The following is a 13,225-nucleotide window of genomic DNA, read 5'->3' on the forward strand; positions in this document are numbered from 1 at the left end:
ATTCTATTAAAAATATGCATTCTGTTGTTTTCCAAAGCTTGAATGCCCTAGCCCTGTATGTTTTCCCTAGAGTTATCTAAATGATAGAAAGTAAAAGTTATCACCTTACTTTTATTAAATTATTAAATTCCTTAAAAGGTTATCTTTTCTATTTTCCAACTCTCCAAACTAAATGTGGTAAAAATGAACAAACACATGCCCAAGAAGGATATCTGTACCTATTGACAAATATATTCAAATGTCTTTTCCATCATTCCACAACACAAGCACTACATTTGCTCCGACATAATCAAGTGAATATGTGAATCATTGAAGGTGCACTGTTGCATCCATCAATAAGCAGAAACTCCAAAAGAAGAATAAACAAACAGATATTTGATGCCATGTACCATCCTCTACCAATGGCAGAGAACTCCTCAAATATAACTTTTAACCAAAAAGATGATGGGGGCATTCAAATTAAGTAGAAACTATTATATATATTGAAATTGAATCGAAATAGATGAGCAAGAAGAAAAGGGAGGGTGTGGGAAAGTGAACTCTTAGAATTACATGAACCTGATTTTTTCTTTCTAAATTGCAAACAGGTAGCCATCATCATGGCCAATAGCCCAAATGAGGAATCAGAAGGAAAGAAGGGTGTTGGAACATGAAATGATGCTCTCCACAACTTTTATTGGCCGCTTACAAAAACTATACCAAACTTCCCTCAAAAACTTCCCAAGAGAAAGCAAGAAAAGGAAAAAAGCAAGACTTTCTATCCAAGAGAAAAGGGATATAGGCAGAGACAGGATCTGAGGATGATCAACAATTGCCAAATCCCTTAAAACTACATACAAACTTAGAACAAGTCCTACTTGTTCAAATTGGATTCTTCAAGTTTTGAGGCAGCCAGTTTATCCAAAAACCACACCAACTTCCCCATAGCTGGCTGGACCATTCTGGCTGGTATTAGTGGGCAGTCAGGTCCAACATCATCTATTGCCAAGTGTGCAGATTCTGCTTTGCTGTCACCAGTGACAACTAGTGCAACATTTGATGCAGAATTGATGACAGGCATGGTGAATGTGATTCTCTCAGGTGGGGGTTTGGGGGAGTCAGTAATGAAAGTTACCCATTCTTCCCTTTCATTCAGTGCTGAGTGGTTGGGAAACAATGAGGCAACATGGCCGTCTGGACCCAATCCAAGCAGAATGAGATCAAACTTTGGACAGTCACTAATCTCTGACACACTCACAACTCGAGTTTTCACTAACTGTCGAATCACAAACTCATAATCTTCGGCAGCTTCTTCTGCTGACACAGAATCGTTAATAGAATGCACATGACTGGGGACAATAGGAACCTGATAATGTAACAACTATATTAGCAGAGGAATATAAATGGATATCAAGTAATTTTTCACTTTAGGCAAAACAGTTATATCAGAGGCTCACTTGTTGCATTTGTTGAACTAAATATTTAAATAGAAAGCAGCAAGCAAATCCTGAATTATGTACAAGCATATCATGTGTTTCACAGAAGAAAAAAATGCAATATTAACACCTTGGCATTATAGCAACTGCAGCACAGGAAAACATCACACAAACTGAATGTTTGTTATGGACCTCAGAATAAGATCAGTTAAGAAATGAAATTCACTGAAAGACAATAGTGGAGACATAAACCTAACGCTTGAATATTCAATGTTTTAGATCCTACAACACAGTATATATCACTCGACCAATAGTTATCCATGAAGAACAAACAACCCAGTCATCTAGCTAAAGAAAAAACAAAAAACCTTTGACAACAACCCAGTTGAACCACACCTCTTTTCTGCATTCATTTACAAAACTGTAGGGATAAATACATCAAAAGCAAGTCGTACACCCTTGGGATATCATAATGCATCTTATATTGTTATTTAATCTGTAATAAGATAATAGTTTTCTTGAATGCTGAAAGCATTTTTGACACACTATCCCTCATTAATTTATGACCATCAAGGTGGATGTCTCGAATTTGACTAAAATTTCATTAATGCTTGGAAACTTCTAACTCAAACTGGACTATGACTCCAAGCAGACAACATACATCTCAATTCACAGGGGATTGCAAGATTGCATAGAATTATAAATTAGACCAAGAAATCAATTTCAGCCAATTTAAATAATTCAACAAGCATAAAATTCACATCAATAGTTCTAAGGAAATCAACTAGGAATATAGAAAAAAATTCAATCTAATTACACCTTTTTTGTGTCCAATAATTACATTCTAGTTTTCTACTGTAATTAATCATACTCGGAGACAAAAACACTGCAGACATATTGTCTTCAAGAATTCATTCCCACATTTCTCATCATTCTTTAATATCCATGTAACTTCCAGAAAATACCCATGCACCATGGGAAATAGACATGTAGATCAAGATGTATTTAGCATGGCAATCCTGTAGATAGCACCATCACTTGCTGTACTTGATTTATTTCAAATTCACTTGCTGTATATTGCAGACACTTTAAAACTAATTTGGCTGGCACTAATAAAACTGTCATTAAGAAATCATTACTAAAGCATAATAAGTCATTTCTAAGCATAATAATGACACAACAACCTTCAAGAATAACTGTTGGTCCTTAGCATTTGAGACCTTTATCCTGAAAAACAAACCTGACAACCAACTTCCCAAGCATGGAAGGAAAATGGATAAATTGGAGGCACATGCAACCAACAGGCAATGTACGGCCTCTTTGTAGAAAGAAAATAACAAACTTTCATGCTCAATATTCTTCCAATTTGAAAGCTTTCTTATGTGTGTTGTTGCTTGTATTCCTCTTTCTTATAATGATATCATCAATCCTGTTAGGAATTGGCATTTGGTAACGCACATAGTTTAATAACCCAGTACATGAAACATGAACAACCCTCCAAGAAAGAGCTATTTGGTCCCATCCACCTTAGAGGCTAGGATATAAAAGGCCCAACACAATCGTTACTAAATGAGTGTTACTGCTTCTCCAGTTCAAATGTTTCGAAATCATGTGATGTGATGACTCTTCTTGAGAACTTGCTGCTTCTACTCTATTCTCCATATAAGAAAAAAGTTCATTAGCAACCAAAAGCTCTTGCTGCAAAACTTATGTGTGTTTACTGGTGATATTGCCTGCTGGGGAATCAATAAAATCTGAAAGCATCACCAATTATGGTTTCTGAGGTAGTATAAGGAGCAATTCATTTATGCCAATTTACACATTGGCTTTGTGAGTGTAAACTGACTTGATAGGAGAATGTGTAGAATTTGATTCAGCATCTTCTCCTGAGCCTCACAACATATCCAGAGCTTCATTTTGAGCGCATATTAGGGACCCAAAGCTCTGTTTTAAAATGTGGATGGTCATGTTAAAAAATTAGCGTGTTCATTGGCTCACATTTCCGGGAAAAAATGAGTCCTTCAAAGCCACCAATGATATAATTTCAAAACAAAATTCAGAATGAAACAGAAGGGGGACCTAATCTCTGCAAGATGCAGTTGTCAGGAGGGGAAAGATTTTTCTTTGCAGACTTGAATGAATCAAATTACACAGCAGTTGAAATCAGAAAATTCGAAGTTGGGAACACCCACAACATGCCATTAATTGCACATCAAGAAGTTAAAATGCTCAAACATGCGATTATTAAACCCTGAAGGTAACTAAAGAAAATAGGGGAAAAAACTAGATCAAAGATAAAAGCCCATGAAACTTTTATGAAGAGATGCATGCTAATATTTCAGCTGATAGTAGATAAAGTTAATGAGAAAGTGTAGGACTACTTTTAACTGGAAATATTATTTTCTAGTGATAACATGAATCTCTGTCAAAACCTTGATAAATCCCTTCTCATGTAGTTTCTATAGCTATACTGCAACCAGTAGCTCTTACTCAAATGCATGAAGATCCTTTGTGATACACTGTTCATGATTTTCAACAGACATTTGAGTTATCTATCAATATAGGCCTAATAAATCCATCAGGTACTGCTAAAATTCCAAATTTCCCTCACAAACAAGGATTTAACTTTTGGGGCTAAACATGTAATTTTTTTATTTATTTCCAACCTATTATTTCAGACAAACATGTTTTTCAGCAAGCACAGTCACAGAGACAGATTTTACAGATTGTCACCCAAGTTTTTCAGTCAACCAACAGGAATAGGACAACTCCAGTTGCATCTTTCTTGCTTCAACCCGAGGTTGTCCAGAAGAATTCTCCGGAAGCTATTGGCGAGTTTGAATTCTTTAGCTTCTTCCATTAAATTTAAAGCAATTCAAAAAATTAGAGTAAAGTGCAGATCTGGTTAGCAATTGATAATTCAATAATGAATCAGAGGATCTCCAAGAATGCCAAAGAATCAAAAGGGAAAACCGATGACTGCCAAATCAGATTATCAAGATAATATCCTAAGATTTATATTCTCATCAGAATATGTGGAAATCTACCATGCAATGATGCTTGTTGGCCTTTTTCAGGAAAATGGGCCAAATACAAAACTAAGATGAATACCAAATATAAACCAAGTTGGGGTCTCAGACAGTACATTTTAAACCAGATACCTCAAGATATGGGACTCAATTAATTTATATTTCTGAAAGAGCTAATGTACTAACATTTTTAGTACCAAGAAAGATTGGCGTAGCAAATGACCTACCTCTTTGCCATCTGGATTTGTCAAAGCTCTAGTCTGACAACTACCTAGCACCCTCAACATTTTGCTGAAGTAATTATGGTTGATATCAACCAATCCATCCAGCTGCTGCCACCACACATTCTGTTGTTTTAACCATGGTTTATCTCAATGCCACAAATACTCCAAAACCAAGTCAACTACAGTCAACCTAAATTCCATAAAATTTTGGAAACCCTTACAATGATCTCCATCCCTTGGACATGCCAGATCAAATCAACTACGGTAGTTCTCAACTACAGTGATGTTTCAAGAGAACTAACTGGTGAATCTTAATTCCATAATGCTCTTAGTTTCGGCTAGGAACCAAATGTGAAATTTGAAACCTAGTTATCAGACATACATTCATTCTGGAAGTTGGCACAACACAAGCCATAACTCAACTCACCATTACCAAATACAGAGTGGTGGTGTAAGTAATCTCCTCCTGGATCCATTTCGAGGCCCATTTGGGTTTGCCAGCTATCTTATGTTAATCAGCACCATATATTATCATAATTAATCTTGTCAAGAAAAAAAGTCCCACTCCAACTTGCTGCAAGAAGAGACTGAGTAAAACAAGGGCACTTCTTCCTGGCCTCTCCAGGTGTGGTCAGTAATTAAGTAGTCCTACTCTGAGAAAGCCCTTTATATTCTCCAGTCACTGACTTTGTTGCTGGAGTTTCTTTGGCAGATCCAACTATGGACATGACTCAAGAAATCACTGGAGAACTCATCCCCTCAATTTGGACTATCTCAGAGTGGAACACACCAGTACAAAATTTTAAACAAAAAAAGTGTATGAGCAATCATAGAAACTTCAGATCAAGGATTTAACTGTAAAAGAAATTCAGAAAAAATAGCATTCATCTATATAGACAGAATATTCAGGAATGACTCCTCCATGATTTTGTAAAAGAATGATTTTTATACTCCTGTCAAACTGCCTTAGTTAGTGTGTAAACCTTTCAGAACAAGCACAATCTATTCCTCAACTAAAGACAAGTATCAATAACAGCCTTTTGAGAATTCAAACTTTTGTGGATATATAGCCTTCTGTTCAACCCTTCAACAAAGTAAGAGAATGCAGAAGAAATTTTTCGTAAACTACAATGTATGCCTGCTAATTCAGTCAATTATAAAGGGTGAACTACTACCTTACTACGGTTCTCTCAGAATAAATGTTAACAAAAATAAAATCCAAACTACTAAAAGAAGCACCTCCTTGAAAGTAATCGGTATTGACTATACACATTCAAAAATAGGCACATTGAAGCAAAAATATAATGTTTCAGGTGACCAAGAGAATTTTAAGAAGCTTTTCACGCATATGCTCAAATTAAAACAGCTATTAAATTTTCGCAGCAAACTGTCAAGACCAGAAGACCAGAGAAACAAAGCCATCCATCTTGTTAAAAGATGATATCTCTGCTTTACTGTGCTAGAGTTTCCCTTTTAGGAAGCAATCAGCAGGACAAGGTATAGAAAAGACCAGTTTAATGCTAAAAAAACTAGAAGTTTATCACTTTCCGCCAAATTATTCTGAGAATAAAAATAAAGTTAATTAAATCAGGATATAGAGATGAAAAACATGAGGGCACAACCTTGGACAAAAGGCCATCTTTAGCAAGCTTATAATTGCTATCAGCATGGTTTTTTGCCACAACGCGCTCGTCAGCCCAGAAAATATACCACTTGGACCAGTCCACGGTCTTGTTATAAGGAGCTTCGCAGAGTTTTCTGTAAGCAAACTTAGTTTTAAATCAACACTAAATCATAAAAGCAAAGAAAGATATGAAAAAGATAAGATACAGATACCCCATTAAGCCAATGAGAGAACCACCAGATAAAGCAATGGCAAAGACTCCTCGCTCTTTCACAGAAGCCTCTGATAACTCAGCAACATAGTCTGCCAAATCAGTCCTTAGCTCATCCAAACTCTCATGAATTCTCAACTCTCCTCTATTATTCTGACCACCAGAGAGAGCCATGTTTCAAGAGAGTCTAATATCTCTATTTTGTAACAGGAAAAGACAAAGAAAGCATCAAAACCATTTCAGGTAGAAATAATAAGAATGAAATTCAAAACACAAACAGCTTTAAATTTAGTCTTCCTAAACCTAAAACACAAAGGGAATTCCAAAGTTGTCGAAGATCCAGCTTCATATCCAGAAAACAAAAATTCTGAACAAGGGAAACAATAAATAAGAATATAGATATGAGATAATTTCAATTTTTACTTTTTGCTTGACTACAAGAATTATATGCATATACATAATATAAAACTGAAGTTTTTAAAGAAGATTTACAAGCTAAGCTTCATCCCATGAATTCAATTTGCATATGGACTCTCTAATTGTCAAAAGCAAAAGCAATTGAACAAAAGGGTATCATCACCACAACCCAAATTTCCAGAGATCGAAACCAGGAAATGAAAAACACCGAAACAAAACAAGTGCACACTATAGCAGGAAAGAAATCATAGAAGAAGAAACTCATGTCCCAGATCATAAAGCATGTTAAATTAACACCTTCCACTTCCGCAGAAATTTATAGAAGAACAAAGCATGATGGTCAATCATAGTCCCATGCTGTTGAACATAACCTCAAACTGCATCACACACAGAATCGACACGTTTCACAACAAAAGAAAGGAAAAAAATACTTACAAAGAAAAAAATTAAATATAGAGAGAAGGTGGTACTAGCAGAAGAAGCTGACGAATGAAGAAGATGGTGCATATATATATATATATATATATATATATATATATATATATATATTTTTATGTGTATGAAGATTTGGATTGTCTACAGTTCCAAGGAATTCAACCATAAAAAATTCTTATATTATTATTATAAAATACAAAATAGGAAAAAACATACTAAAACCAATGAGAATTGATAGATGCATAATAAAAGTCATCTAGTACAGATAATTTTGTTAATCAGTGAGTATGATGTAGTTTTTTAGGAATTCACATAAGATACTTTATTTTTAGACAGATATATTTCTTAAAGAAAATCCTAATCCTATTTATTTTTTCGTTTTGCAAGATATTAATTTCTTTCAATAGTATAGTCATTTGTGCATACAAAATGACAGTAAATAAAAATTTAAAAAAAAATATTTATATAGGTGTGATGTCATTGGTATGAGTATTATATTTTAATCTAAATGCATCTTTTCATGAAATGATAAGGTGAAAAAAATTAAATAGTTTGTGTTTTCCAAAAAAATAATACAGCACTAACCAACAAAACTTTTACTCTTAACAAAAACTGAGATATAAATATTTGAAGAAGAAGCAACTATCAAGAATTTGGTAGGAAATGTTGAAAGGATAATGGTATTGAGGAAGAATTTATACCTTGTTGGGTATTAGTGCATCAAATGATGGTGACAGAACACACAAAACTGTCTCTCTGTCCTTTGTTAGATAAAAAAAATGAAGTTTGTGGCAGAACTTTGTTTGCAAGTAAAACAACTATCTATGTTCACAGCAGATAATAATGAGAAAATCTTAGTATCCTAAATCTCCTGATATAAACAGAAACTATGAATTGTTCAAGTAGATTTCATTGGATGGTCTTAGGAAATAAATTTTTTAATATTTGTTAACAGATCATGTTTTTATTGAACTATTTCTCTTTGTAAAATAAATAATTTAGTGGGTAAAACAATACTATAAAAGATAATAAGTTATTTACCTTTTTTTATATATAACTTCAATATAAACTTTAATAATATTTGTTAATTAATTTGTATTATAACAATTAATTTTTTAATTATATTTTTATTTTTATCATTATAAACAAAACTGTACAATACCCATCTGTCTCCTCTAGTCATTATAAAAGTTATTATTTTAAAAACAGTATTGGTTAGTTTCTTTACAGATCAATAAATACATAAAATTATAATAAAATAAATTTTAAAAACTGTGTCAAATAAGATTTTTTTAAAAGAAGTTATATGAAATGAAGTTTAAATTATTTGTAATTATAAAATAACATTTTTCCTGTTACAACTATTCAATAATCTTAATAGAAATATAGTCAAACTAATGTTAAATTTAAATACCTCACTTTCAAACAAAAATGTAATAAAAAGTTGAAATATTATATTGAAATTTTTATCTATATAAACACTCCTTTTCCTCACAAAAAAAAGTATACTCTTTTATCTTTTTTATTTATTAAAAACTTTGTGTAAGATCAGTCAATTAAAATGTATATTATACTTAGAATTTTTAATGAAAAATAAATTTGACAAATTATATAAAAAAAAGGAAGAAGAAAAAAGTAAAAATAAGAGAGGATCAATAATAAAAGACAAACCAAACAGCTGTCCAAATCACTTACTGACAAATATACAAATGAGTACTTGTGTCCTGCAAGTATTAAACATAATATTTTACTTTACCTCACATCACAAACCACTCATGATTCATTATTAAATTTGGAATATAAAATAAAAAAATATTAAATAAATTTATAATTTACACTGAAGTTAAAATATATTTTTTAATAGAAATACTTATCTTCGGTGTTTCAATAATACTTTATTTATGTAGATGAGTTCGTTAAAAATATAAGATTTTTATTTTTATCTTTTAAATTTAATTGTATAAATTATATATGAAAATATTCTTTCAGTGAAAATGTAGAAATATCATATAAAAGCATGAATATTATAATGTGTAAAGAAAATACAGTACATATAATAAATATATTGATGAAAGACAATATTTTATGCATAAATAATTAAAAACACATTTATAATTTAGTTTAATATTTTGTTAATATAGATACATGTATCTAACTTTTAATGAAAAATCACTTAAAAATTATTAAATAATAATTAAATTTAGAGAAAAAAAAACAATTAGTCATTATATTAACTAAATTAAATTTTAATTTAAAGACTAAAAAGTTATTGATATCTAATGTGATTTTTATTATTAATAAAATATTATAAAATAGTTTTAAAATTGGTTATTAGTTACCGGATTTTAGGTACTAACTGATTAAGTTTTAAATTAAGAACAAAAGTAGTTAGTAGTTAAAACCTTAGTAGCTAATAGTTAGATATCAATTTAAAAATTACTTTATAAATTTTTATTAATAATAGAAACTATTTTAGATATCAATAATTTTTTAATTTATAAAATAGTTTCTAAATTAATCAATATAGTGACTATTTTGGTATCTAAAATTAGTTTTTATTTAATGTTTTTTTTAGTGAGTGTTATCTAGATATAATTTTTTGTTGATATGGGAAATCTAAATTAAATTGATTTCATTTTTTAATTTATTTGAATTTAAATCTATTTTAATAAGTTGTTCGTTGATATGGAAAATCAAAATTAAATTAATTTAAAATTTTAGTATTTTCAAAATTTAAACTAATTAATCAGATTTTTTTTTTGTTTTCATTTAAGGAAACAACTTGAATTTTCACATATTGGACTTTATAGTGATAAACAACTTCTTTTATACCATATATCCTAAGAAATATTAGATAGTCTATCCTAAAAACACATAATTAAAAGAAATAACAATGTTAGACCCAAATGAACCAAATTAGAAGAATCTTAATTAAGATAGTGGATTTGTTTATGATTATAGTCCAAGAATCTATGATTAAAGCTATTAACTGTGAATAAAATTATGTTAATCACTTAGCTAAGAATAACTACAAGCCAACCAATGCATTGTACTTTACAATATTAATCTTTCTTGAGAAACTCAACCTATTGAGAATCGGATGTAGTCTGGGTAATCAGATGAACCGGTATAACAATGTCTTGTATATTTTTTCTTTCTCTTTATCTTTCTATATTGCATTTTATCATCATTTAGAATAAGAGAGTTATTATAAAGTTACGTGCTTAAAACATTTCAGCTAAATAAATTAGTTAAATTATAAATTAAACGATAATTGATCATACAAAACTATTGTTTGAATATTTATTATTAAACGATATTTGTAAAAAAATATAAAATTTAATTAAAATACAATTCCATCTCCGTATTATGATTTTCCTATTTTCACACTAAAAAATCATAATTGATACCAGAAGAGAGGAATAAGAGATTAATACTTGTATTTCATAAATATCATCATTTGTATCTTGTTTTTTTTTCTATGGTGCAAAATGTTTGATATTGATATATGATGTGAAGAAAATGAATTTAATGTATGATATAACAAAGTGATTGATATTGATATATGAAACAAATATTATTTTAGAATAATCGAGAAAGGGATAATCAAAGTGGGGAATTATTTGTTTATTTTGATGAAATTTGCAAAGGACATGAAAAAGTTGAAACTACCTTGTAGACATGTCTTTCTATTAACAACGCTATAATAAACATAGTGTAAACATCGTGCACTTATTATATTAGAATAAACTAAATAACTGCATAAAAGGAATTTATCTATACATAAATTTTCAAAATAAAAATCACAAAAAAAAAATGCTTTCACTTTTGTTTTTCTGAAATTAAATTTTATTGTTCTTACTTTATAACGTATTTACTTGCAGTGTCATATATTTCAACTATCAAACTTGTTTTCATAAAAAATAATTAAATAAAATGCTTTCAATTAAATCAATTTATTTAGTAAAATGATTTTTTTCGATATCTAAGATTAATTTAGTACATTTAAATTAAAAATCTATCTAAATTATTATAATCTAGACAAATAGAACTCTAAAGTAAAATTAATTATTTGAGTTGAAATAACTAAGTTTCCATTACCAAATTTCATCAAAAACATATTAGATCTTAACATTAATTGCTTTTTCAAGGGAGAAATAATAGTCATCAACCATGTCACGCGGCTAACATCTTCACACCACTTTGATTCTAAACTTTAGCAAAAAAATAATGAATTTCAAATACTTGATGATAGATTATAAATAAAATCAATCTATCAATAATATAACCAATTCATAATATATAATTACACTAAAAAAAATATTAAATGAAAATCAATTTTAGAGAAAAAAAATAATTAGTTGTTATATTGACTAAATTAGATATTATTTTAGAGACTAAAAAAATTATTGGTTTCTATATTAGTTTCTATTATTGATAAATAATTTTTAAATTGGTATCTAATTAGCTATCAAAGTTTTTGCTACCAAATTTAGAATCTAAATAATTGGTAGTTAAAATATTGATAGTTAATTAGATACAAATTTAGAAACATTTAACTAATTTTTTTATTTTTTTATTTTTTTAATGAAAGTTTTCATGTTAGGCATCATTATGCAACTTGACATCTCAGCGAGGCTGACACCTCAAGTAACAACAATCATCTGCCATCACATGAAAAAAAGTATTATTAAAAAAAAGGAAAAAGAAAGAAAATACAAAAATATGGGGGACTAGACCAAAACCCACATGTTAACAAAAACGATACATAGGTAGACTATACCTATTCATAAAGAATTCTAAGAACATACTAGATGGAAGTCTATTATACCAATGAAATGATTGTCTATGAATGAACCCTAAATTAGCCAACTTATCAGCACATGCATTTCCCTCACGAAAAATATGAGTAACCCTAAACCTGATTGTCCTACCGAAATTAAGACAAATATTCCATCGATTACGAAGCATCCACGGAACATTAGTCATAGCAGTAAACGCAGCACAAACCAAGACAGAATCACATTCAAGCCAAACATTAGTAAGTCCTATCTTTTGAGCTTCCTCCATAGCATGTATAACTCCATAAAACTCAGCAACCAAAGCAGTCTGAACTTCAAGAAACCCTGAAAAAGCACCAATAAATTCTTCCATACTCCCACGAAAAATACCTCCACAAGTAGCAAGACCAGGATACCCCCTAGCAGCCCATCAGTGTTAATTTTAACCCAGCCTGGTGAAGGAAATTCCCATCTAACTGGAAGAGGATGAAGAACTTTCCCACTACGAGTCTTAATACCAAAAAACTTAATCACGTTGAAATTCAACATATCATTCTTCATTGAAGCTTTAGACGAATTTCCCACTAGACAAGTTAAATCTTTAATTACCGAAATAGCCTTAGAAACCTCAATCTTATCGTGAAATCTAGCATAATTCCTCATACGCCATATCATCCATATAGAAAAGGTTGTCACAGCAAGTTTAATCAATTTAACCAAAGGACTACCATCACTCTTAATAAAAGAAAGAAGATCATCCTTATTAGAGAAATGAGAAGTAAGAAAAATCTGTCGAACCCAACTCCAAATATGTAATGCATTAGAACATTCAAAAAATAGATGTTGAATAGATTCTTCATGCTTTTCACAAAGCGTACACATAGAACATATATGCAAACCCTTATTCTGAATATGCAGATCTGTAGGAAGTCTCCCATGAAAAAATTTCCAGAGTACTAAAGTTTTGGAAGGCGGAATAGAGGAAGACCAAATGAACTTACCCCAACCACCTGGAACTCCTGGTTCCAAGAAAAAAGTCCTAGCCGATTTAAGAGTGAAACGACCAGACTCATCTAGAATCCAATTAGG

At 30.5% G+C, this 13,225-nt stretch overlaps 1 protein-coding gene across 5 annotated transcripts; it reads right to left on the reverse strand.

Annotated features, from left to right (window-relative positions):
• Positions 1–459: 459 nt before the first annotated feature.
• PGL1 (6-phosphogluconolactonase 1) lies at positions 460–7,469 on the reverse strand. Of its 5 annotated transcripts, XM_068606411.2 has the most exons (5): positions 7,391–7,439; positions 7,218–7,297; positions 6,505–6,699; positions 6,291–6,426; positions 460–1,345 (listed from the first exon to the last, which is right to left on the reverse strand). In XM_068606411.2, the coding sequence occupies exons 3-5, from the start codon at positions 6,675–6,677 to the stop codon at positions 854–856; spliced, it is 801 nt and encodes a 266-aa protein (XP_068462512.1). In that variant the 5' UTR covers positions 6,678–6,699; positions 7,218–7,297; positions 7,391–7,439; the 3' UTR covers positions 460–853. The 5 variants fall into 5 exon arrangements, with proteins under 5 accessions (XP_068462512.1, XP_068462510.1, XP_068462511.1 ...); XM_068606409.2 differs by lacking the exon at positions 7,218–7,297 and having other exon boundaries at positions 7,356–7,469; XM_068606410.1 differs by having other exon boundaries at positions 7,218–7,411.
• Positions 7,470–13,225: the final 5,756 nt, after the last annotated feature.

Source organism: Phaseolus vulgaris, chromosome 3, assembly GCF_051622355.1.
Source record: "Phaseolus vulgaris cultivar YP4 chromosome 3, ASM5162235v1, whole genome shotgun sequence".
Classification (NCBI taxonomy): Eukaryota; Viridiplantae; Streptophyta; class Magnoliopsida; order Fabales; family Fabaceae; genus Phaseolus; species Phaseolus vulgaris.